Genomic DNA, 27,898 nt, shown 5'->3' with positions numbered 1-27,898 from the left:
TACTGCCTTGGCTTCCTTTGGTGACGAACTATAACCTATAAACTAAAATACTCCCCTTTTTTTCCCACATTGCTCTGTAGTTTTTTCCCCTCCAAGTTGCTTTCTCCGAGTGGTTTTGGAAGTGATTATTTATTATAGCAATAGAAAGCAAACCTGAAACTACCCCACCCCCACCCCGACCTCCTTCTTCCAAGTAGGTTCTTTCACCTAATTGTCCATTCACCTTTGAATGTATCCATTGTTGAATTTAGAACTTTTTTTTTGCTATACTTACCTCTCAGTAGCATTACCAGCTCAGGACCAAGCCTTTCATACACGGGCTTGTATTTCATTCAGCATAGAGTATTAAACTCTTCTACTCACTGACCAAATGCAAATTATTAGATCCCCTTAAACTTATTTCAGGGGTTTATTATGGAGGTCCTATACACATCATCCCACTCCTAGGAGTTACCTTAAAAAATAAAAATGTAAAACATAGCATAAGACTGCAGAGATTCGAATTCAGATGTTCATTAAGGCCAAGAATAAAAGACCCAAATTTCCATTAGCTCTTGACCAATAGTCATAGTGTAGTCTTACAGTTAAATACCCCCACCCAATTCATAGATATTCATTGCAAATCCCTATAACATAAATGAATTGTCAATGGATTTCACTCTAGGTAGCAAGGCATAACAGGCTCCATATTTTAGGATAGATAGATAGATAGATAGATAGATAGATAGATAATAAATAGATAGATAATAGATAGATAGATAGATGATAGATAGATAGATAGATAATAGATAGATAGATGATAGATAGATAGATAGATAGATAGATAGATAGATAGATAGATAGATAGATTGATTGATTTAGGTCCTCTGATCACCACCTATATATTTTAAGACAGTCTCAGGTTAGACCAGTTTGGTCTTGAACTCATCCCATTGACGAGTCTAGCTTTGGGCTTCAGATCCTCCTCTTTTACCTTCCAAGTGCTAGAGTTGAAGACACTCACCTGACTCAGCATGTTAGTCAGCATTTTTTCCTGATAGAGAAAAGAACAGGAGCCAGAAATGACCGATGCTAGCTGAGTCAGCTCAAACCAGCTTCTGTGACTTCCTGGCTAAGGAGCATGTACACAGTATTGTTACCTTTTCCCCTACTGAACTCTTCAGCATCAGGGGGTACTCAAGTCCCTCAGCATAGTCTATCTTCTCTTGTATTTCTGTATCAAGCATTGACTTTTGAGTAACTTGGGCTTCCAGAAGCACACCCCTTCCCTGGAATGCCCATACTTGGGAAGAAAGAAAACAAGAGAATACAGAGAGAAGAAATGGAAGCCCCTTGGAATGCATAGCTCATAGCTCCTACCTAAAGAATTCATTCTGGCTTCTTTACTTATTCCAGTTAAACTCTTTACAGTTTTTTTATTTTATGTACATGAGTCTTTTGTTTGCACGTGTGTCTGTGAGCCATTCACATGCACTGTGCTGATGGAGGAGGCTAGGAGATTATTCAAAGTGGAGTTAGAGACATGTTGTGGGAATCGAACCTGGAGGTGGAATGAGAGAGGTAGAATGTCCTCACAAGGTTGAGTGGACACCCACCACACACACATGCACGCGCACACACACACACACGTACACACACACATGTGCACACACACATGCATACACATACACACACACGCACACACACACTTGTAAACACACACACTTGCACACACATACACACACATGCACACACACATGTGCACACACATACACACACATGCATACACATACACGCACACTAAGAGACAGAGAGAGACAGTGACAGAGACAGAAACAGAGAGACAGAGAGACAGGCAGAGGGGGTGACAGAAGAAGAGAGGGGGTCCTATTCCAGGCACACACACATGCACTCAAATAAATAAATACATTTTCAAATAATCACATAAAACGTCAAGAGTAGGAATACTTCACTGACTCCTCCATCTCGGCAGTCCCTTTGCTAGCTCAACCACAGTGTCCCAGGTGGGTTATCCTTGGGGAACATGAGGACCGAGTCTGCTGCTGAGGATGAGACAGGAGAAAACAAGAGCCAATAACCAGAGGAAACCTCCCTGGAAGACATCATACCAGAGAGCATGAACATTGAGCATCTGTTTACGGGGTTGTTTATGGCAGCAGGCACAGATATGGTCATTGTAAACAAGAAATTAAAATTCACTCATTAGCTTGCCATCCAAAGTGAATGCTGTTAACATTTTTTGTTACCGTCTCTCTAGGTGAGTTTGATCATCAGGGAAAAAAATATCAAAAAAAAATAACAACACAGATTTATTTTCTGCAACTTTGGTATATATACTTTTCAATGAAATATTGGCCTGTTGTCATTTTATCCTCTTATTTTAAAACATCTATATTTATTTGTATGCATATGTATTCCTGATGTGTGAGTGTGTGTGTGTGTGTGTGTGTGTGTGTGTGTGTGTGAACTTTGTGGGGACAGTTGCCTTGTTCTACCTTTATGTAGGTTCTGGGGATTGCACCATGGTTACCAGGCTTTCTGGCAAATCCCCTTTACCCCCTGAGCCATCTTGCTATCCCTCGTTGTTATTTTAAAACTTTAAACATGAAAAGCCAACATTTTGAGCCAAAATTTCTTCCCGGTTTTAGTGCTGGTTCCAAAATATTCTGTAGTTTGAAACGTGGTGTTGGGGTTTGACTATGAGGAGCTCCATAGGCTCATATATTTGAACACTTAGTCACCAAGGAGTAGCACTACTTGAAAGGATAAGAAGGATTAAGAGGTATAGCCTCCTTGAAGAGAGTGAGTCACTGGGGGAAGGGCTTTAAGACTTCAAAAGTCTATGCCAAACCCTGAGTCTCTCTTTGCCAGGAGATCAGTAGCTCTGAGCTGCTTCTCTAACACCATTCCTGCCAGTGTGTCACCCATACTCCCTACCATAACAATAATGGATTAAACTCTGAACTCTGAAGAAAGAAGACTCCAATTAAATGCTTTCTAAGAGTTGCCTTGATCATGATGTCTCTTCACATCAATAGGACATTGAGTAAGACATGGCACATCATAGAAACTGTCCTTGTTAGGGTTTTTTTGTTTTGTTTTGTTTTGTTTTTTGTTTTTTGCTCCTTTTTTGTGTGTATGTTTGTTTATTTTTTGTTTTGTTTTGTAATTGTGACACAAGCTAGAGCCCTTTGAGAAGAGGATCCTCAACTAAAAAAAAACTACCCCCATCAGATTGCCTGTAGGAGAGTCTCTAGAGCATGTCCTTGGTAAATAGTTGGTATGGAAGGGCCCAACCCACTGGGGTGGTACTGACTCCAGACAAGTGATTTGAGCTGGAATATATATATATATATATATATATATATATATTGCAAGCAAAGGAGAGCAAGCCCATAAGCAGCATTCCTCCATGAGTTCTGCCCAGTTCCTCCATCATCTAGGTTCCTGCTATGCTCCAGTTCCTGTTGGCTTTCCTCAAGGATAGACTCTCACTGGGACACATAGGCCTACTTGTTCTATGGCCTTCCTATGTTCACCAAGCTGCTTTTGGCTATGGGGATGAATTATCATAGCAATAGAAAGCAGACTAAGAAACCAATGCGCCTTTAAGAAATTTGCCATTCTGCATTCTTTACTAGAGCGGTGTTCTTTTTGCCACACCCACTTTCATAAAGACAGTGCTGTACTGTAAACTTGGCTGCTCATGGACTCTAGAAGAGCTGAATCACAGAAAGGACAACAGCAGTCACTGTACCCAGAAAACAGTCTTCATGGAAATTGCGTTCCCTTACGACTTTTCTCTTTCAAGGACTTGAAGAACCAGTCATGTTCAAAGGGAGGATCACGTGTGAAAAGTCTTAAGGCTTGTCAGCGATGCCTCTAAAGACAGACAGAGTGCCCTCTGCTTAAGCCTCTGGTTCTCATCTTTTTAAATCCGTTACTAGTTTACCTCAATTTATTTTATGAACACCACTTAACAGCAAAGAGGAAAACAAATCCTGTCTCCCGCCTTGTTTGCCCCTAGTCTCTTTCACCCACCACAGTTTCACTACATTCCATTTGGGGGTTACTAACCCTCACACCAAAGAAGTCAGTTATAAAATGAAAGGAATCAGCGTTCTCATAAAGCAAAGTGGCTATTGTTGTGTGTAGCTTTGCTAGCCCACCTACGCTCCAGAACGGCAGCGCTACCCACTCCCACCCAGGTTCCCTTGAATCCATGGATAAAAGACACAGACACACACAGTTGTTCAATTTCAACTTGCCTTTTGATACAATTGTTGAGCGCTACTTATCTCCCCCTGGAGAAGCGTGCCCTTATCAAAACTCTTAGCTCCACACCTCTCCACCCGCCCTCAACTTTAGTTGCTCGATTACATCTAGTCCCAGCTAAACATCCCGGACTGCCTGCCTGCCTGTAGGAGCCACTCTGTTCAAAATCCCACATGGCTGGTCACCTTTTTCCCTCAGAAACATGGTAAACTCTGTTTCTCCTCCCCCTGTCTGCTTGCCTCGAGGGGCCTAGAAGTCCTGCCTATCCCTTCTGCCCAGCAATTGGCTCATGGCTTCTTTACTGACAGATTGGGGAACCAATTGGGGAACAAGACCACCCGGACGGGAGATCACCCTGGGTTTTCGGAAGGAAATTCTCAAATATACAATGATCACGAAAGACTCTGATTCTCATCATGGTCCCCAGTAAATTTTATTCTATCTTATCCCAAGAAGACTGGCTTTGGATTTTTAAACATCAGACATGCTTCACTATATTTGCATAAAGACTTTTAGGTGCGGCTCACAATATATGTGAGCTGAGCACGTCAATATGTTTCTATAGAACACAGAGCCTGAAACATTTACTATTTGACTGTTTCCAAAAAAATCACCTACTTTCAATCTATATCTTTATATTGGTTCTATTTGTGTGCAATAGTTATATGTATAGAGTATTTTGTGATATTTAAGTATATTATAAAATAGAAAAATCCAAACATAGTTATATCATAATCTATTAAAATTTCTATTTGTAAAGAAATAATAAATATTTGAGATAATGGACATACCTATAATTTTGCCCTAATCATTATATATCCATCTTATATACACACATTAAAATATCACGCTGTATCCTACAAATATATATTTATGGTGTGTCAATTAAATATTTTAAATTGATGATTAACATGGTAGTATAGGCATTGGAATTAATTTTTAAAATTATTGTATTCCTGACTTTTAAAGTGATCAAGTTATACCCATTGCTTAAAACATTAGAGAGTAGAGATAACATAAGGGTTAGTGCATGGGCCAAAAAGTTAATGATTATAAAATGGCATATGATCCATAATATGACTTTTTATTAAGGCTTCATTTGTTCTACAACTGATCTACAGTGTGTGTGTGTGTGTGTGTGTGTGTGTGTGTGTGTGTGTGTGTTTGTGTAGTGGGGGAAAGCACCATCCACAAAAACATGTTATCTTTATCAGCAGATGCTAGGTGGTCTTGCCTTATTACTTGAAGTAAAAGCAATACAAGTCTAGTTCATGTCACAAGATGCTTAATAACAAATATTCATTGATATTTATGAAGCTGTGGGTTTTAATCTAACTATCTGTCATTCTGCTAACACGCATGCGAAGCGCCCTACTACAGGCATCGACTCACTTTAGAGAGCAAATCCCCTGGCTTGGAAGATTCAATAACTTGCCCTGGGCCATACAACTACAGAGATTCAGAGTAATCAAGCTAGAGAGTGTCACTAAGAAATCCAATACTCAGAGCATTTTGAACATCTCCCCAAGCCTCCGATTCTGTATGGTGGGTGCACGGTTAGGCTGACGGATACATACTGATACATTGTGAGCAAGGTAGATACTAGACAGGTCTTCTCCAAGAACTGAGTTTATAGTGATAAACAGGAATTTCATGGTCATAGTGAGATGAGACATGACCACCTGTCCAAGTGATTTTCAGCTGCAGATAGAGATCTTTGATCTGAAGCCTTGCCTTGCTCTGGTTTCTTAACAACTCTTCAAGATAAAGGGTAAATTGGAAGCATAACAGTTTCTATCTCTCCGCTCATTTGTCTTAAGCACAAACTAGCATGACTAGAGATGCCAAGCTAACTCATTCTTCTCTTTCTCCTGCACCATCGACTCTGGAAAGGAGGGACCAAGCTCCCAATTCCTTGTTTTGTATGCTCTGAGCGCACTGTTAACAACTGTATACTGTTTCATACTATGCCCCTGCCATGATTTTAATTGTCTGTTCTTCCAAGTCTGAAGGATGGGTGCTTTCCAAGGTCCCATCATTGTAAGTGACATGACAGTGAGCATCTTTACACCCTTTCGGATGAATTTTGAAAGGATGTATATGCTGTGGTAGAATTGTTAAACCCGTTTAGCAAGTCTTGATGTCATATCCATCACTAGTGATTCATGCGGTCTTCTCTTTACTGATGTACATACGTATATACTTAACACCAATATATAGCACATGTATTATACTCGGAATATCATTATACTTGTTAAAGTAAGTTTACAACATTTTCTTCAACTCATTAATATATCTAGGCTAAAACCACAAGTCAGAACATTCATCACTACATCCAGACTGCAGACTAAACTACTGAGCATGCATTGGCTGGGCACCCATCATCCGTTATTCCTTAGTCACTCATCATCAATCCTTCATTATTATTTTTGTTTGTTTTTGTTTTTTGTTTTTAAGGCAGGGTATCACCGTGTAGTCCTGGTTAGCCAAGAACTCACTATGCACACCAAGCTGGTCTATAATTCATAGAAATGCATCTGTCTTTTCCTCCCAAGTGGTAACATTGAAGGTGTGTGCCATTGTACCCAGTGAATTCTTTATTCTCAATACTAGCTAGGCACATCTGCATTGTGCCAACTTTGGTATTTAGATGTTTGGATTTGCGACTCCTGTCAGGTCACAAGTGATCAGGAGAAGCAAGTGAGCATCCTCACCTTTTCATATCGAGAGAGCAGCTCTCCCTGCACAGCGCAGAAACATTTGGCTCGTGGCTGTTCACTTGAATACATAGAAAACAGAAGACCTAGTTTGGGAGAGAAGCGGATCATAATTTTGGTAGTTGGAGTCAATTGATAGTGAGATGTTCATATTTATTTGCTCCTTAGGAAATCTAGGACTTTGTATTTGAAAACAAAAGAGATATTCTGGGGATAGTGTAGCACTCGAAGCCTTCTCAGAGTCTGTGGGTTGCAAGGGGAAGAAGCATAATGAGAGAACTATGGAAATGGGGAAGATGTTCTACCAGAGAGCACCAAAGGAAGAGGCTCAGGGTAGTAAGGCTCATGTTTGCTGGGGTAGAGAAATCAGTGACTTGTCATCACAGACACTGAGGTGCATAGCAGGAGAAACCAGTGTCCAGTACCACAAGGCAATAGGTCAGAATGAAACCAAACAGCTGGTTGCAGAGTCTGACATCTTTTTACAATGTAGCCTATGCTTGTTATTTACTTTTTACAATGTAGCCTATGTATGTTATTATTGCAAATGTATAAAGTTTTATCTTTTAAATATTGAAAACATCCCATGCTTACCATTTAACATAATTGTATCAAAATACTGGTAGAAGGAGAAAAAATTTACAATACAATAGTTTTAAGAAAAGTAGAATTTATCTGAATCAAATTATATTAAAATATTTGTTTATAGATCCCTCTGTACTGATGAATTTTTAAAAGCCCTGTGTGTGGGGGGGGGCAGTATACACATGAGTGTGTATGCCCACAGAGAACAGGGAAGTCAGAATCCCCAGAATTGAAGGGAACAGATGGTTGTGATTTGCAATGTGGGTGCAGGAAACCAAACCTTGGTCCCTGAAAAAAAAAAATCAGTGGTGGCTGTTAACCACTGCGTCATCTCTCCAGTCCTCTACTGCCCCCCCCCCCCGCCCAGGCTTGCTTTTATTAGCTAATTCCTTTGGCTCACCATGGTTTCTCTGAATAGAGGAGGGCTGTGTGTTTTCTATTTAGAAGCTGCACATATTTTAAAGAGAGGCACAGAATTTCCACCACACACATGCACAGGCACATCATTTGTTTCAAAGAGTCCACCTCCCCCATCTCACAATTCCACAAGGAACCGCAAGACGGATGAACATAAATGCATTCAGGGTTACACAATCTATCACTGAGCTCTTACTTATCATTGAGTGTCCTCCTTCTTGGATTCCCATTTTAATGTACACTCTAAGTTTTCTTTGTCAATAATAATAATAATAATAATAATAATAATAATAATAATAATAACCCCTGTCTCCATTAATCTAGTGGTGCCTCTGGTGAGCATGGGTTTTTACAAAGATTCTAAATTTCTCCCTCTTCAGGAAAAGTTCCCCTTTATACGTTTTATATTTTATAAATTCCTCATGGTGATTCTCACACCTTCCTTTTACCAATCAAAAGCACAATCACTTGGATTTTTCTGGAAAGGACAAAAAGAAATTGCCTTAGAGTCATTTTCTATTATTCCCAGGAATAGAATTAAATTAATGCAATAAAGTTTAAGGAAGCCTCCCTTTCAGATTTAGCCTCTGTGCTCGTTTCTCTTCTGTTTCTTTTATACTTGGAAGTTATATCTCTGTGCCCAGCCGGTGACTCATAAAATGTCTTTGCTCATAGACATCACTGATCTTAGACTTGGGGAAAGACTTCTAAGACCTGTAACTTTCACTTTTGCAGCTTTTGTAGGATAGGGGTGGAGGTGCTACCTTTAAGGTAGTTTTTAACTAGATTCTCTAGAATTCCGTCAGGTGTGCTTAACCTGTTCTTGTTTCAGGGTTGGCACTTCCTCCGATATACGGTAACCGGTGTACACAATGCCAAGTGACAAGTTGCCTTCCGCACTACCAAGGTTACCAGTAGGGCTCACTATGTGATTTATCTAAATTAGTCCTATCAAGGGTTAGCGCAGTATATCCTACTTAGGTTTTCGTTGCTGTCATAAAAGACCCATAATAACCAAGGAAATTTGGAAAGAAAAGAGTTTATTTCAGTTTGCAGGTTTCAGTTCCTCACGGAGGGCAGTGAAGGCAGGAATTCAGGACAGGAACCTAGAAGCAGGAACTGAAGCAGAGGCAGTGGAGGAATTCTACTTACCAGCCTGCTCTCCATGATTTGCTCAGCCTGCTCTTCTCCTTATGCAACCTGGAACCGTCGCCCAGGGGAAAGAAACCTGTAGAATTTGTGATGCACTTGTGCTAAAAGGGGGCTGTTAGACTGTTTTTACACATAAGAGGTCGAGAACCTAGAAAGCCAGTGGTTCTCAGCCTTCCTAAGGGCTGCAATCTTCATTGTTGCAAAATGAGTTTCTTGCTATTTTCTGGCAGTAGCTTTCGCTACTGTTGTGAATCGTGACCTAATAGAAGTATCCGACACCCAGGTTATCTATTATGCGACCTTTGTCGGGGTCGCGACCCACAGGTTGAGAACCACGACAACGCTCAGTACTTAAGTCATTGGCTGCATTAGCGATCTTAACCTGGTGTTGTCAGGCCGGCAAGATTCTCGGAGAGCCACTGGTCTTCAGCTCACTTTGGAAACTCAAAGAAGCTGGGTTCTGATACCAGCTAAGGAACACAGCGGTAGGTTTGGGAGGTGTGGTGGTTGTTAGAGGGTAGGTGCAAACAGTATGGATGAGCATACTAACGGGGTGAATGAATTCAGCATTGAGATGTGCAGGAAAGTGGGGGGAGAAGCAATACACCAGAAGGTGTACCATCCATATTTAGGGTGGCTCTTCCCAAGTCGAGTATCTTGATTCAAAAAAACAAAAACAAAAACAAAAACAAAAACCCATATATGCGTTCCCATCAGCTTATCTCTTAGTTGGGTTCAGAGCCAGTGAAATTGACAACCAAGGTTAACCAAGCCGGGATGTAACAACCCATTCGCTGAACTACCCATGCTGAGGATTCCAGAGTCACTCTTGAGTCTTTTCTTTCTCCTTCCAGCAAGTCCTATAAACACACCACAAATTCCATGGGTTTCTTGTTATCTTTACAACTACCGTGTCTGAGTCTAAGTGCCCCTTTTCTTTTCTGGGACTATGAACTCAATTCCTAACTGATCTGACTTCTTTAACTCCTGACCACTGGGTTTCTACTGCTAATGTTGGGTCAGCTCTGATTGCCCCTGTGGCGTGATCTCTAGGAGCTCCAACAACACGTACGTAACAATCTCTAGTACCTTCAGGGACTTGGCCCTATGTCCCCTTCTATTCCAGTCATTGTCCCCTCCCCAGGCTTACCCTGCTCCAGCTCATAGGCTTTCCAAATACACAAAGCTTGGTGATAGTCACTCTGTCTCCCTTCAGCTATTTTGTGAAACATTTTATTACTTTCTCTACTTTGTTTGTTTCATAGTTTTAAAAACTTTACTTACAACGATACATTTATATGCGATACAAAGAGATTCACTTTTCTCTTACATCCCTACCCATAGAGTAGTAACTTGAATAAGGTCAGGCATCAGCATGGAAAGAGTAAGTTAGTCAGTGGCATAAGGTACTTTTTATATTTAATTCTGTTCCTGCCCCACTGGTGTAATAGGCACTGATCTGTTGTTTGGTATAGAGATCTCACATGGTCTACAGGGGCTGATGGGATAACAGATGGGGGGCAGGGCTTAAATATAGATATTTATCTCTTATACTTTGGAGACTGGCAAGTTCATGATCAAGACACCAATGCATTTGGTTCCTGATAAAGGTGGGTCTTCTTCCTACTGTGCTCATGGCTGCCTTCTTGCTGCGTCCTTACATGGTGGAATGGGAAAGTAGGGGGTAGATGGGTAGGTGGAAATGAGATGGATAATGGCTAGACAGACTGACAGATTCTATTTGCTTCTCCTGGTAATGATAATCCTATTGTCCATGCTCCATGACCTCGTCTAAACCTAAGTCCCAAAGGCTCTACCGTTCTTCCTTCAAGGGGAAGGAATACAGCATCTGTGTTAACTCACTTCCCACAAACCCACATCCAAACTTCAAGCAACGTCTCACAAGATGGGGTGAAAATGATGGAAGAGCCACAGGATGGGAAGTGTGTGTAACAACCGCTGTCTTCTGGTCTTGTACCTATACAAAAGGAGAGGACAATTGGATAGAATCTAAGTTTGATTGTCGGCAAGCAGAGGAGGGACATACTCAATACACTGTTCAGAGTGGGGTGGCACATGCAGGCAGGGGCCCTAGACTGCTAACAGGATGCTAGGACCATTGTTCAGGGAAGAGTGGGCATATATAGCATGTGCTGTCATGTGCATTATTAAGAGGAATCAAAGCTGTCAAGTGCATTATTGAAAGAGGGGTTTGTGCATGGCTCAAGCCAAGAGGCGTCCACACTTACTAAATCATCCCCTCTCTTGAAAGAGTGATTATTTTGGATAGCCAGACATGGACCCTTTCCTTCATTGTTTCCTAGTTATAAAACTGTCTGGGTCTGACGTGAAGAATTGTCTTAATATGAACAATTTTCTCTTGCCTAATTGAAGTACTATTAAAGCAACACATGATCTCCTGTTTGATGGATTTTGCTCCATCTCACTCATCTCTCCTTGTTGGTAATCCTTAAATCACATCACTTTGCTGGGTGGGGGCTCATTCAGCTCAGCACCTAGAATTGAGGGTCTCTTTTCACATTCTATATTTAGATGGTGCCTTACTAAGTGGTTCACATTGGTCTAAGACTCTCTGTTGCCCAGGTTGGCCTTGGACTCTTTGTAGATCAGGCTGTCCTTGGACTTTTGATCTACCTTCCTTGGCATCCCCAGTAGCTGGGTTTGGAGTCTTAGGGCAGGCAGCAGGCCACACTCACCTTCCTTTGCTTAAACCCTTTGTTATGGGAGCACCTGCATCTCTTCACTTTGCCAAAGAGTTTGTTGCTAAACTTCAGAAAATTTTTATAATTGTTAGGTAACAACCAGTTTGCCTGAACAGGTTGAGTGTGTACTTCTCTATTTTATTGTATTTTAAATTTTATTATATTTATTATTTATCTATTTATTTGAGGGAGTGGGTGTGTACTTATCATGGCTTGTATGTAGAGGTCAGAAATCCCCCTCCCCCATTAGTCAAATTGGTCTATCTGTGACAGGTAGCTGAGGCAAGTTTGTTAGGGATGTCAGGGAAGGCTCTGACCTTAATACTTCTGGTAATACCAACAGGGTAATCAGTCAACCATTCTCAACACACCAGTTAAAGAGATAAGAAATACTGAAATGATCAACGGACTCAATTTGCTAATAAAAAGACATAGACTAGCAGACTGGATATGAAAAGAGGACCCAGCATTTTGCTGCATGCAGGAAACACACCTCAGAGACAAAGACAGACATTACCTCAGAGTGAAAGGCTGGAAAACAACTTTCCAAGAAAATGGTCCGAAGAAACAAGCTGGAGTTGCCATTCTAATATCAAATAAAATTGACTTTCAACCAAAAGTCATCAAAAAGATAAGGAAGGACACTTCATATTCATCAAAGGAAAAATCCACCAAGATGAACTCTCAATGTTAAATATTTATGCTCCAAATGCAAGGACACATACATTCATAAAAGAAATCTTACTAAAGCTCAAATCACACATTGCACCTCACACAATAATAGTAGGAGATTTCAATACCCCACTCTCATCAATGGACAGATCATGGAAACAGAAATTAAGCAGAGAAATAGAGAAACTACCAGAAGTTATGAACTAAATGGGTTTAACAGATATTTATAGAACATTCCATCCTAAAACAAAAGGATATAATTTCTTCTCAGCACCTCATAGTACCTTCTCCAAAATTGACCATATAATTGGTCACAAAACAGGCCTCAACAGATACAGGAAGTTAGAAATAATCATATGCATCCTATCAGATCACCACGGACTAAGGCTGGTCTTCAATAACAATAATAATAATAATTTCAATAATATCAACAGAAAACCCACATACACTTGGAAATTGAACAAAGCTCTACTTAATAACAACTTTGTCAAGGAAAATATAAAGAAAAAAATTAAAGACTTCTTAGAATTTAAGGAAAATGAAGATACAACATACCCAAACTTATGGGACACAATGAAAGCTGTGCTAAGAGGAAAACTCGTAGCTCTGAGTGCCTGCAAAAAGTAACAGGAGAGAGCATATGTCACCAGCTTGACAACACACCTAAAAGCTCTAGAACAAAAAGAAGCAAATACACCCAAGAGGAGTAGAAGGCAGGACATAACCAAACTCAGGGTTGAAATCAACCAAGTATTAATGAAAAGGACTATACAAAGAATCAACAAAACCAGGAGCTGGTTCTTTGAGAAAATCAACAAGATAAGTAAACCTTTAGCCAGATTAACCAGAGGTCACAGAGAGTGTATCCAAATTAGCAAAATTAGAAATGAAAAGGGAGACATAACAACAGAATCTGAGGAAATTCAAAAAACTCATCAGATCCTACTACAAAAGCCTATATTCAACAAAACTGGAAAATCTGGAGGAAATGGACAATTTTCTAGACAGATACCAGTTACCAAAGTTAAATCAGGAACAAATAAGGCATCTAAACAACCCCATAACTCCTAAAGAGATAGAAGCAGTTATTAAAGTTCTCCCAACCAAAAAGAGCCCAGGTCCAGATGGGTTCAGTGCAGAATTCTATCAGACCTTCATAGAAGACCTCATACCAATACTGTCCAAACTATTCCACAAAATTGAAACAGATGGATCACTACCGAATTCCTTCTATGAAGCCACAATTACTCATACCTAAACCACACAAAGACCCAACAAAGAAAGAGAACTTCAGACCAATTTCCCTTATGAATACCAACACAAAAATACTCCATAAAATTCTTGCAAACCGAATCCATGAACACATCAAAACGATCATCGATCATGATCAAGTAGACTTCATCCCAGGGATGCAGGGATGGTTTAATATATGAAAATCCATCAATGCAATCCACTATATAAACAAACTCAAAGATAAGAACCACACATGATCATTTTCTTGATGCTGAGAAAGCATCTGACAAAATTCAACACCCCTTCATGATAAAAGTCCTAGAAAGATCAGGAATTCAAGGCCCATACCTAAACATAGTAAAAGCCATATACAGCAAACCAGTAGCTAACATCAAAATAAATGGAAGGACACTTGAAGGAATCCCACTAAACCCAGGGACTAGACAAGGCTGCCCACTCTCTCCCTACTTATTCAATATAGTACTCAAAGTCCTAGCCAGAACAATCAGACAATGAAAGGAAGTCAAAGGGATACAAATTGGAAGGGAAGAAGTCAATATATCATTATTTGCAGATGATATGTTAGTATACTTATGTGACACCAAAAGTTCCACCAAAGAACTGCTAAACCTGATAAACAACTTCAGCAAAGTATCTGGGTATAAAATTAACTCTAAAAAATCAGTAGCCTTCCTCTACTTAAAGGATAAACAAGCTGAGAAAGAAATTAGGGAAATGATACCCTTCACAGTAGTCCCAAATAATATAAAATATCTTGGTTTGACTTTAACCAAGGAAGTGAAAGATCTGTATGACAAGAACTTCAAGTCTCTGAAGATAAAAATTGAAGAAGATCTCAGAAGATGGAAAGATTTCCTATGCTCATGGATTGGCAGGATTAATATATTAAAAATGGCCATTTTGCCAAAAGCGATCTATAGATTCAATGCAATCCCCATCAAAATTCTTACTCAATTCTGTATAGAGGTAAGAAGAGCAATTTGCAAATTCATTTGGAATGACAAAAAACCCAGGATAGCGAAAACTATACTCAACAATAAAAGAACTTCAGTGGAATCACCATCCCTGACCGCAAGCAGTATTTCAGAGCAATAGTGATAAAAACTGTATGGTATTGGTACAGAGACAGGCAAGTAGATAATGGAATAGAAGACCAGAAATGAACCCACACACCTATGATCACTTGATCTTTGACAAAGGAGCTAAAACCATCCAATGGAAAAAAGGAGAATTTTCAACAAATGGTGCTGGTTCAACTGGAGGTCAGCTTATAGAAGAATGCAAATCAATCCATTCTTATCACCACGTACAAAACTTAAGTCCAAGTGGATCAAGGACCTTCACATCAAATCAGATACACTCGAACTAATAGAAAAAAAAAGGTGGGGAAGAATCTCAAACACATGGGCATTGGGGAAAATTTCTTGAACAAAACACCAATGGCTTATGCTCTAAGATCAAGAATTGACAAATGGGACCTCATAAAACTGCAAAGCTTCTGTAAGGCAAAGGACACTGTCATTAGGACAAAATGGCAACCAACATATTGGGAAAAGATCTTTACCAATCCTACATCTAATAGAGGGCTAATATCCAAAATATACAAAGACCTCAAGAAGTTAGACTGCAGGGAGACAAATAACCCTATTAAAAATGGGGTACAGAGCTAAACAAAGAATTCTCAGCTGAGGAATAGTGAATGGCTGAGAAGCACCTAAAGAAATGTTCAACATCCTTAGTCATCAGGGAAATGCAAATCAAAACAACCCTGAGATTTCACCTCACACCAGTGAGAATGGCTAAGATCAAAAACTCAGGTGACAACAGATGCTGGCGAGGATGTGGAGAAAGAGGAACACTCCTCCACTGTTGGTGGGATTGCAGACTGGTACAACCACTGTGGAAATCAGTCTGGAGGTTCCTCAGAAAATTGGACATTGCACTACCTGAGCACCCAGCTACACCACTCCTGGGCATATACCCAAAAGATGCCCCAACATATAACAAAGACACATGCTCCACTATGTTCATAGCAGCCTTATTTATTTATTTATTTTTTTTTTTGGTTCTTTTTTTCGGAGCTGGGGATCGAACCCAGGGCCTTGCGCTTCCTAGGCAAGCGCTCTACCACTGAGCTAAATCCCCAACCCCAGCAGCCTTATTTATAATAGCCAGAATCTGAAAAGAACCCAGATGCCCTTCAACAGAGGAATGGATTCAAAAAAAGTGGTACATTTACACAATGGAGTACTACTCAGCTATCAAAAACAATGACTTCATGAAATTCATAGGCAAATGGATGGAACTAGACAATATCATCCTGAGTGAGTTACACCAATCACAGAAAAACACGCATGGTATGCACTCATTCATAAGTGGATATTAGCCCAAAAAGCCTAAAAATACCCAAGATGCAATCCACATACCACAGGAAACTGAAGAAGAAGGATGACCAAAATGCAGATGCTTTCACTCCTTCTTAAAAGGGGGAACAAAAATATCCATTGGAGGTGATTGGAAGCAAAGTTTAGAGCAGAGACTGAAGGAACGGCCATTCAGAGCCTGCCCCACATGTGGGGCATGTATATACAGCCATCAAAACTAGATAAGATTGATGAAGCTAAAAAGTGCATCTCCTGAGAGATACAACCAGAGCATGTCAAATACAGAGGTGAATGCTAGCAGCAAACCACTGAACTGAGAAAGGGACCCCGTTTGGGTGAATTAGAGGAAGGATTGAAAGAGCTGAAGGGGCTTGCAACCCCATAAGAACAACAATACCTGTTGTGGTTTGCCCTGAAGTTATCTGTATTTTGATTCCACTGCCCCAAGGACTGCTGCCTAGTCACTTACTCAGAACTCAGGTGACTTCACCAGAACCACCTCCCCATTGAATTTGTAAAGTACAGGTGAGGGGCAGGTACAGGATAGAAGGAGGCCTGTCATTGGAGGAGAAGGAAGGATGGGCGGGAGAGAAGTTTGAAGAAAGAGGAGGAGACTAGAACAGAGAGGAGAGACAGGAGAGAGGAGAGGGGGAGAAGCCATGGCAGGTGATGTTAAGATTCTGCTCTGTGTATCTACAGGTATCAATGTTCCTAAGGGATGGATGGTACTGGGCTTTGTATGTTTAAGTGGGCAATTATATCTTACCAATTGGGTCAAAGATTATTGTGTTGTGTGTTCTTTTATGTGAGGGTTTGAGTGTAGGAAAGTGTGTGGCTGGGATGTGTTTCCGCCAAGATATCTAGCAGGTGTCTTGGGGCACCACGGTGTGGACCCAGCGGGGTAAAAGACAGCTATACTTTTTTTTTATTTTTATATTTTTACAACAACAAATACCAACCAACCAGAGCTTCCAGGGACTAAACCACTACCCAAAGACTATACATGGACTGACCCATGACTCCATCTGCATATGTAGCATAGAATGGCCTTGTTGGGGCACCAGAGGAAGTGAAAGCCCTTGGTCCTGCCAAGGTTGGACCCCTAGTGCAGGGGAATGTGGAGGGGCGTTGGTGGGGAGGGGGAACACCCTCACTGAAGAACAGGAGGGAATGGGATAGGGTGGGCTTATGGCCGGGAAACCGGGAAAGGGAATACCATGTGAAATGTAAATTTAAAAATATCCCCCCACACCCCCCCAAAAAATCTGATCCCACTTGTTCTTGTTTCAGGGCTCTCAGTTCAGAGTAGTCTGTCCTGTAGGCTGGCCCAATAGTTGTAAGTAGTTTCTATCTTTTATCGTAAAGATGTTTGTTTATCTGCCCTATTCTTCAAACCCGAGCTGGCTCAAGTGGAAGGTCTAAGGAGTCAAACGCTGAGCCGGAGAAGAAAAGCATGGTGACCAGCGCCCGTGTTCCTCACTCCATACAAGAAGGAATCAAAACATTCTGTCAAATACACAAGGTTCCATTGCCTTCAGAAAGAGATCAGCGCACTCCAGTCTTCAGGAACTGAGTATGTTTCGGAAAACAGACGCCCTGGAGTCCGGAAGTCAGGTTTCCTAACCCTGCTTGGAGATAAACCCTCACCTGGGAGCGACTGCTCTGGGCTGAAGTCAAATGGTTTTGTTGCGATTACCTATTTAACCGATTTTCCACTTGCCTCAAAGAGCTTTTACCAGTATCATATTCCTTCGTGGAAGTTACATAACTTTTAAGTGCTAAGTCAACTTTGCTTAGATTGAAAAAGAAAAGAAAAGGAACAAAAAAAAAAAATGAAGAAGGTATTCTCAAGTGTTGCCTGTGCTACCTAACCCCGCACCCGTTATTTTTACCTCGAGAAATTCTGGGTTCATCTTTGGGGTATAGTTCAAATATAGACTGTTTGGAGATAGATAATAGGACAAGAATGTTCTTTCGTGGGTTTCATTTTATTCTCTCTCACAAATATAGCCTCTTGTTCTCCTCTCGGTGACCTCTAAGCCAAAGACTTCCAGAACATTCTTTTCCCCTTTTGTTCCCCTGCTTTAAGAAAGAAAGGCTGTTATAATAGCAAGTCATAATCTAATGGTGTCCCGCTGGTACTCCCCACTGCTCCTTGTCTCTCTCTTCTTCAAATATGTTGTCACACATAAATATAACATCTACCGCCCAGGCCTGTTAACAGAAACCCCCACCCATCCTGCCCCCAACTAAGGTGCCAACACCACACCTCTCTCCCAGCCTCTGAAGAACAGATTGCCTGTTACATCACTCAAGCCCATTATTCCCTTCCTCCCGGTGGCATCCCGCCCTCTTAGATGCTTTCTGCTGGTGGTTTAAGCAGAGGCAAGACATATTTAGCATTTTAAGATTAATATTATATACGCTTGACTTTTACAAGGCTAGATACCCAGGGGACTGACGTTTAATAGATGTTAATGGAATTTAATTTTTACACACATTAGGTATGAACATTTATCTTCTAAGTAAAATAGTATAGAACCTTATGTAACACCAGGAACATTTCAAAACAAATTATTATTATTTTTTTTCATCTGGCAACCTTGAACCTAGTTACTGAGCAGACAAGCTGCTTTTTGGTATTTAGACTTTAAAACCTGAATATAATTATCATTAATTGCACTGAGAATGTCAGTGTTAACTTTGCATGTTCCATAGTTATTATCATTGCTACATAGTTCTGAAATGGTATTTAAATAGAAACTTTCTCCACAACCTATTTTACCAGTAGTGGCTTTCATTTAAAGAGGAGCTGCTGCTGCAAATAAAAACAAAACCAAGTTAAGCCAACGGATCAAACAAAACGAGCCCAATCCTGAATGTATTAAATAATAATCAGCAGAGTTACTTTTTGAATTTCTTTTCTTTAATGAAAAAAAAAAAACTCCAAGAAAGCATTATCCATCAAAAATAGCTTGCAAAAGGTAAACATATTTGTCAAGGTTCGTGGGGGTAAATGATCTTGGGGCTTTAAGGCTAAGACTGGGAGTATGACAGTCACTTGAAAAACCAAAGTGTGTGAGAGGCGATCTGAATGTCAAGGTCCAATTTCACACTCTCTGGGTGTGTTTGCTCTTGGAAGCTGATCTGGGTCAGACTCGGTTAGTACCTGGATGGAAAAACACACATACAAAACAACAGGAAACAAAACTTAGCAAAACAAACAAATGTAAAAACCTCCCAGGTAAATTTCTGTATGGTGAGGTCTCTCCAGCTTCCACCAATGAAGAGATCCCCATACGCTTGGCTTGTTGCTTTGGTACTGACTGTCTCCTCAATAAACAGTGATGGATAAATACAATTTTGACAATAGCCACGTCAAAAAAGATAATGCAGTTCAAGCCCCAGAGGAAGAGGTCTGGGCTCTGTCACATATATGAACGTAAGAAAGACACATATGTAAACTTGAGTTTCCTGGATTTCTATTTTCTCTATGCAAATCTGGATGCTGCGGTTGCTATGGAATGGCCTTTTTCGCTCCTGAAGGCTTCCAAATCTTAAAATGACTCATGGTGTGTGTGTGTGTGTGTGTGTGTGTGTGTGTGTGTGTGTGTGTGTGTGTACAGGGTGATTGGCTTTGTATACATGTCATATGTGGAGACCGTTAAGTTAGCATCTACAGATCACTTCTAACTTTATTATATGAGAAAGGGTCTCTCAATGAACCTGGACTTTGCTACTTGGCTCTCAAGTATTCCTAGAATCCATCTGTCGATGATACTCCCCATTCCCCCAGCACAAGCATTACAGTCCCTGCACCCAGTCTAACTCCTTTTAGTTAGACTAGGGATATCTGGACTCAGAATCTGAACTCCACACAGCAAATTACTCTGCCCACCGGACCATGAACTAGCCACCCCTCCCCAACCATTACTTTTGCCTTTTCATTCTGGACTATAGCTGGGTGCCAGCTAGGAAGTAGAGACAGAGACCATAGAAGTTCTGTATTTGTGACTTCAGAAATATATGAAGTCTACTGGGAGCAGCAGTTTTCACACAGAGACTTGATCAAACATGGGAAACGTATGCAAGAGAGGAAAAGGAGAGGTCAAAAACAAGGAGATTTTATTTATGACTGATTAACAAATGATTAATTCATAAAAGCTGTCCCCTCCCGGGAGCACAGGATGCTTTGGTTCCTAATTGGATAGTGCCCCGATCATAAATAAGGGAGAATCCCTGTTGCCTACGGCAGAGGAGGGGCATCAACAAGACAGGCTTGTTCTTGTCTCTATCCTGATTTACCATTTGACCTTGGGCAAGCCATTCATCTTCCTCCAATACAGTTTCCCTAATTGTAAAATGGAAATAAAAATACTTACTGGCTTGCTGAAGATTAACGAGACAAAATGAATGTCCCGAAGCTCCTGGAGGGGAAGAGGCTGTGTTTGAGAAAGCAAAGGACTATTAAGTAGCGTGATTGGACTTTTCAAACAAGTTGGGCAAGAATAGCCAGGGCAATAAACTCAAGAGCTCTAAGCCTCCTTTTCTAGAAATCAAACAAACAGCTGAAATAAATAAGAGACTCGGCTTTTATAAGCGGCCCAAGGTTTCCTGCTGGTCCCTCTAGCAACTGCTGGGAAACTAGGACGTCCAGTGGCTGGAAGCCTGGCCCTGGGTTTCTTTCTTCATAGTTATCTGCCCCTTACTCTACAGCGAACTAATGAGGAGGGAATGTTCCACAGATGTATCTTCTTTTTTCTGTAAGATAGAGGATAATACTATCAATAGCCACATATATATTAGACATAAACGGAGATGCCTGGCATACAATATTAAGTTCTGAAGAAGTATTTTCAGAGAACTTCTGTTCCCTTGAAGCGTATTTTTTTTGAAACTACTGGAAAACCGAAACCCAAAACACCAAAGGTTTTCATGTCAAATCATTGAGATATAAAGCTACACACGAGGACATTGTCTGTACTTTAAGAAGGAGAATAGGAACCACAAAACCCTCTTCCTTCAGCTGAACAAAACAAGTTTGGAACTCGGGCAACGCCTTAAAATTCCAGCACTTGGACACAAGAGGGCACTGTGAGCTTGCTTTGGCCAGGGACGGAGGATTAGTTACCATCTGTCCTAGGTAGGGAAGGTCTGGGGAACCAGAGCATCGCTCCAGGACCAGAACCATAATCTAGGCTCGGGAAATAGACTCCGGCGATCTAGGAATGTGGACATATACAGCTCCACGACGTTGTGTTTGTCCTCTTCCCAAATAGAAGAGATAGCTATTTGCGTTCTTCCTGGTAGCTATTTTTCAATGTGAGACTTTTGGAACCAGGAGCCTGGGACTCAGCACCCGGACCCCAACAACTATAGAAATACAGGAAGCATTTTTGGTGCACCCATATCAGGTATTTTGAGAGAGAGTCCCTGACCTACAACTAAAGATCCTGGAGACAAGGGGGGGGGACGACTCTAAAACCACTGATGGGTAGTACCATCATCAGTGTCATGACTAGCGAGAGGTATGGCCCCAGGAGGACTCTTTGAGGAAAGGCATGGGCCAAGTCTAGCTCAAAAGTGAAGCTGACTGTTACTTTTGTGAAAGGGGAGAAAATTGTTGCTGCCTGCAAGGTTTCTTAGGGTTCTATCTTCTCCCCCAAAAGATCAGATGCAGGGAAATGCGGCCCAGGAGCTCCGGTTGTCATCCCTCCCCGTCCCCCACCATCCCATCCCCCAAATCCCCAAAGCTGGGCCATGGGCACCAGGGCGGAATCTTAGTTGATTTTGTCACTCCCATCCAGGAGAAAAGTACTAGATGCCCTAGCGTTCTCTTTAACACGAGCTGCATGGGGTGTTAACACGCGATCCTGGGGCAGAGAGGGGAGAGTCTGCTGTGATCCCTGTCTCAGGAAGAAAACCTCTCTTGTCCCTGGGCATGGAGCCACCCGGGGCAGAAGGGCTATGATGAGAGGTGGAGAGAAAGCAAAAGGCAGGGGAGACTGAAGGGGTCTGACACAAGGCGGTGTGCTTGTGTGGCGGGAAGAAAGGTGGGTGGGCGTGGGAAGGGATGTGGATCAGGTAGGGATGCTCTGACGAAGGAGAAAGTAATAACCCACCCAAACTTTCGCAGATCAGACTGCCTTGGAAGGAAGGCAGTGGGAGCAGCCGTGCCCCTCCCGACGCCCACCCGGCGTGAGTAGCTGTAGCGAGGGGGAGGGGGCGCTCATCAGGCTGGACGGTCCCCACGTGGCGCCCACCCTGCTGCCAAAACGTAGCTGCTCGGGGCACAGAGCGCAGGACCACAGAGGCAGACACGCCGAGCTGTTGGAGCCTAGCAGCCAGCTCCTTTGAAGGGACATTCTACGTGCATCAGGAAAGGAGAAGGGACACTGGACTCAACAGCTTCGCTCAGCCCAGTGGGGTGACGGGGTCCTACCCTTGCACTCAGGAGAGAGTCACCATTGGCTTGGGAACTGAGCGAAGAGAAATCTAGGGATTTGGAGAAATCGGATTCAAAAGAAATGTCAAAAGATATCCAGGGCAGCCACCGGAGTCCGGAAGCTTAATAGCCACCGGGTCACCGTGACCCCGGGAACGACAGTGACTGACAAGCGCAAAGACCAGGCGCTCGCCATCATCCACGGGTCTGCTGGCTGAAGCCGCCTCCACGGCGTGGGGACCCGGGTGTAGACCTCCACGGAGACGGCCAGAAAGCGACATGCTGCGTGCAGCCTCAGAACTGCCCCAGCTGGGGAACCGTCTGGGCGGCGCGGCGCGACGGTGACCCGCGCGGGTGGGTGCGAGGGGTGTGCCCGGCCCCGCCTGCGCGCCCCTCCCCGCGGTGGCCGCGCATCCAGGGGCGGCGCGGAGCCGAGCCGTTCGCCCAGCCGCCAGTGCCCGCGAGCGCCGCGCCTGCTCGGGGAATCCACTTCGCTGCTAGACGCTCCTCGTTCACGCTCGCTCCCTCCGCGGCTGCTTCCCATGGCTTTGACTCTGCGGCCGGAGCCTAACCACTAACGGAGAAACTTTTCCTGCCGTTTCTTCTCTCCACCCCCTTCCACGAGAGGATTAAAAGTTGCAAGAACTGGTGCGGTCCGTGTCACTTGGGTACTAGCCGGCGAGTTCCGAGTCTCAGCCATGTGCACCAACATAGTTTACGAGTGGCTGAAAGCGTTACAGCTCCCTCAGTACGCGGAGTCCTTCGTGGATAATGGCTACGATGACCTGGAAGTGTGCAAGCAGATCGGAGACCCGGACCTGGACGCCATCGGGGTGCTGGCTCCCGCGCACCGCCGCCGCATCCTGGAGGCTGTGCACCGGCTGCGGGAACAGGACGCTGCCGCTGCCGGCCTCTACTTCACACTCGAACCGCAGCCCGTGCCACCCGCACCGCTGGTGGACGCGGTGCCCCCAAGCCGCCGGGGGGAGCCATGTGGCGGCTCAGCCCAGGGCACTCGCGGGGACCCCCGTGGCCAGCCAAGCGCTCCCCGCAGCAGGGAGCTGGTGAGCTACCCTAAGCTGAAACTGAAGATCATGATCCGGGATAAGCTGGTCCGCGATGGCATTCACCTGAGCAAACCCCCATACTCGCGCAAGGTAAGGAGGCGCGGCCAAGGCGACCTTGGGGACACGGAGGGAGGGGACCAGGCCTGGCGCTTCTGTGGCGGCTCAACAGTCAGCCTAGGTGACATTTGAGAAACCAGAGTGTTTGGGCTGTCTGGTTCTCCAGTTTACTGCGTTTCTATGTATCCCTTCCATCCCGGCGTCACTAATAATAACTGCTCATTCAGATTTTGCAAACTCTTAACTGGGTATACGACACCCTGGCATACATGCTCGACTATCTGGTCCAGGGCAATGGGTGCTTGCTTTTGGTGGCCACCGGGAAATCCAGTGCCTCTAGCAGTGTCTGGCTTGGAAGAACGCCAAAAGGACGGGTCACATCTGTCTTTCAATTTTCAGCCTTCCTCTTTTTCTTTACTCCCCCCCCCCCCCCCCTGAGTTTTGAGAAACTTCCAAGAGGAGTGGGAATTCAGGGCCTGCTGGTCTCAATTCCAAGCTATTGAGAAGTGTATCATTAACACGAACCAGAGTGTGTGTGTGTGTGTGTGTGTGTGTGTGTGTGTGTGTGTGTGTGTGTGTGTGTGTGTGTTGGGGGCAGGGGTGGGAATAAACACAAAACATGTGCCTATTCAAAGGAGAGAGGTTCCTTAAGCTTTAAGTATTCCAGGGTAATGGGGTGCTGATAATTAGGGGTCACTGGTATTACTGGTTCAGTTTACAGATTCAGTTGAAAGGAAGGTGGATTCTTCTCAAAACTCCAAGTAGGTAAGTGTGAGGAAGGACAGGAGGAAATGGCATTTCAGTGCCTAGAAAGGAATTCTCACACTCAAGAGCAGGCTTCAAGTTCTCACAGCTGCCCTGTGAGGCGAGCAGACATGTGGAGTGGGGTTTGAGCAATCAAGTACCAGAAAGTGCGTCTTCACACACCGGAGCACTGTTTCTAGCTTCAAGGGGGTTGCTTTGGCTTAGTGAAGTGAATTGGTCTGGCTTCGTTTCTGGAGCTGTCCTCCTAGAGAGTGCCAATTTGGCAGAGATGCTGACAGCACAGGTAATGTCTGGCATTGCCTGGAACTCACAGGAAAATGAGCATCTCAGCCTGAAAACAAGGGACCTGGAGAAGCCTAGCTGAAAGGCTGTGAGAAGAACTATGCAGCAGGCTAGGAGTGTTAACACAACACCACAGGAGGAAGCGGCTGGTCTAAATGCTGTGTGGGTGGCATTAGCCCCAGAGGTGCTCTATCACCTCAAGTGAAGGTCACAGTGCCTAAAGGAAGCAAATTCAGGGCGAGTGGCGCACAAAGTAGATTTGGTAAAAGGGAATAATGGTTCACTACCATCCTTCTGCTATCTTGCAGGAGGTGTTTGGTGGGGGTGGGCAACAGTGATCACCTGCCTCAGAACGTTTTTCTAAGGAGGCTAGGTTAGAAAGGAGGTTTGCCTCAAGCACGTGTCCCAGCTGCCTGCTACCACAGGACCATGAATGGGTGCTGGGATCAAGACTGGAGTAGCGCAATCCCATGCTGCGCTAGCCTGAAGGAAGTCCAGTGTGGTTAGGAAGGACCACGGTCAGCGGAACAGAAGTTTATTCCAGTACCAAAGGAGCAGGAGGCCAAATGTTTGTTACTAATATACCAGAAAGTAAAGTGAGCCTGCGCCAAGAGGTGTGTAATGGAGGGAGGGCTCCGTTCAAATCCCGAACAAAAAGAAGGCAGCTACTTGCCAGGGCTGGTTTGATCTTCAACTACTGTAGTGCAGCGTCACTAAGAGGATGGGTGAGCGTGTTCGCCCGGCATGAGAGTGGATGGCATTAAAGCCATACATTTTGGTTCCATTCTTACAAGGCAAAACAGGATGAGCCCAAACATCAGATTGACAAGTGGGGAAGCGTCTAAGGGACGAACACAGTGTTTGAGCAGAGGCTTTGGGCTGTGATTCCTGCTTAGATCAATAAGTAACGTGGCAACGTGTTTCCCCGTCTTCCGGTCAGCAGGATCTCTTAAAGCTTAGGAACTCATTGTATAGCTGAGGCTGGACTTGGACTCCAGATTTTTCTGTCTCTGCCTCTTGAGCGCCGGGATCACAGGTGTGACCAGCACACCTAACGGCAACACATTTTTGTAGGTCAGATTTGTATAAAAAAAAATTCAACTTGCATCGACACTGTTTATTTTCCACGTAAAGAGTTACTTCTGTCAACTTTATTTAGTTAATCTGTGCAGCCTAAACTGTCTTCAAACTCTGCCTCTCAAAGTATTAGAACTATAGGCATGTGCCACCAGGCACAGCCTTCCAGTTTACTTTTACCTAAATATCCCATTGCGGTAATGCTTACCAATAAAACTTGTCCACTTTTACTTTGTTGTTATTGTTGCTGCTGATTTTTAAAGACAGGTTCCTTTGTGTAGCACTGGCTATTCCTAGAACTAGCTCTGTATACCAGGTTGGCCTTGAACTCACAGAGATCTGCCTGTATCTACCTCTCTAGTGCTGGGATTAACTGCATATGCCACTACCACCACTGCCCAGTTGATTTTGCTTTCTATGTGGATTTAATTTTCTTTCTTTAACTGATGGAAAAAATCAACTGGGGGCAGTAATAGTCCCATTACCCTCTTCAAGATGCTCCTTCTGAGGAACCAATATATAGATATGGAGAGCTTCATTGTATGAAAGAACACATATTGACGTAGGAATTAAATCATAATTAATGCATATAAAACTGAACACCCAACTATGAAGTAGCAAGTCACGTTGTTTCTTTGGAATTTGCTGTTTATATATGATGGCTTCTCAAGTTCTAGATTTCCTGTTGCGTGGGATTTTGTTTTCTGATGCAATTATTTCTCCCATGAACAGAGCTGGGACCTTTTCTTTACAATGTAAATTTTCTTCTGTACCTTGGCTCTGTCATGGTCATTATCAGAATGTATACCGCTCATTACATGGAATGAGAATTCAGGTTGGTAGGGTAGACTCACTCTCCCTGGCAGTCACAAGCATGGCCAATCCTTAGGACATTGTACTGCAATGAAAATACTGTGTGGTTTAGAGGTGATCATGCCAAAGGTGTCATGGTGGGGTTGGTGAGCCTTCTGAAGTGAATTGTGAATTGAAGAATTTTTTCAAGAATGACTGGAAAGGACTGTAGGACTTGCATCAGTAAAACACCCCCAGGTTTCCTGGTCAATGAGCTAAACTCTAAGGAAAAGAAAGGTTTTCTTGTTTTTCCTTCACATTGGAAAACCAAGAGTTTGGGGATATCGGGCTTTAAGTCAGAAGACATGGATGAGTCCCTTGGTGCCTCTTTTTAGAGTTTCTCATTACTGTGATCTCTAACTCTATTACGGGTCATGCTTATATGCACAAATATACAAGTATAAATGTATATACTTTTCATGTACACTTTTATACATGTGACTTTTTTTGTGACCAAGCTTCTCTACCCCATACCTTCCTTAGGTTCTAGCTTACTGCGATTGGCAGGATGCAGGCATCCTGTCTTCCAAGATTGTAGGGACTAGCGGGGAAGACATATGATACAATCTACAATAATAATTGTTGCACTGTTTTGGTGGGACGCACAGGATGCCATGAACAGGGCATCAAACTTTTTTACATGAACTAGGAATATGGGGCACGTTAGCAGAGACAAAGGAGGAAGCAGAATTCTGGAAAGCACTAGAAACCATGGTGTTTCAAGGCAGAGAAACTGGAGATTGTAACCAGGTAGGATACTCATGGGGTAGATTTGTAGAGTTCTTTAAAAACTTTTAATTCATTATTGTCATTCTGTATGTGATATGTGTGCATGAGAGAGTGTTGCATATGTCACATTACATGTGTAAAGATCAGAAGACAGCTTTGTGGAGTGGATTTACCTCCTCAGCTTTTACTTGGGTTTGAACTTATGTCACCAGGCTTGCTCAGTGAGCTTCCATACCCGCTGAGCCGTCTTCTGGATAGACTTCTACAGCTCTTCCTTAGGAAATGTCTTCTTGTGCCTCCACCAGCGGAAGCAAGTATTTAAATTAGTGTAGCCTTGTTTAATAATGTTGTAGAGATGGTAATCGTCATTCACACATTAGTATAGATTAAATTAACAAGGTAATGGTAAGAAGGCTTCAAGGTGTCCTCAGAGGAGGTAGCCTAA

General features: G+C 43.0%; 1 protein-coding gene across 1 annotated transcript in view; it reads left to right on the top strand.

The window, feature by feature from the left end:
• Positions 1 to 23,034: 23,034 nt before the first annotated feature.
• The window catches only part of Samd5 (sterile alpha motif domain containing 5), a 49,152-nt gene continuing 44,288 nt past the window's right edge, over positions 23,035 to 27,898 (top strand). The window contains 1 exon segment of the mRNA NM_001108901.1: positions 23,035 to 23,781. Coding sequence (NP_001102371.1) covers positions 23,323 to 23,781 — 459 coding nt within the window. The 5' untranslated portion in view covers positions 23,035 to 23,322.

Source organism: Rattus norvegicus, chromosome 1 (assembly GCF_021556685.1).
Source record: "Rattus norvegicus strain SHRSP/BbbUtx chromosome 1, alternate assembly SHRSP_T2T, whole genome shotgun sequence".
Classification (NCBI taxonomy): Eukaryota; Metazoa; Chordata; class Mammalia; order Rodentia; family Muridae; genus Rattus; species Rattus norvegicus.
Note: the sequence above shows the minus strand (reverse complement) of the source record. Positions and strands in the feature narration are given on the sequence as shown.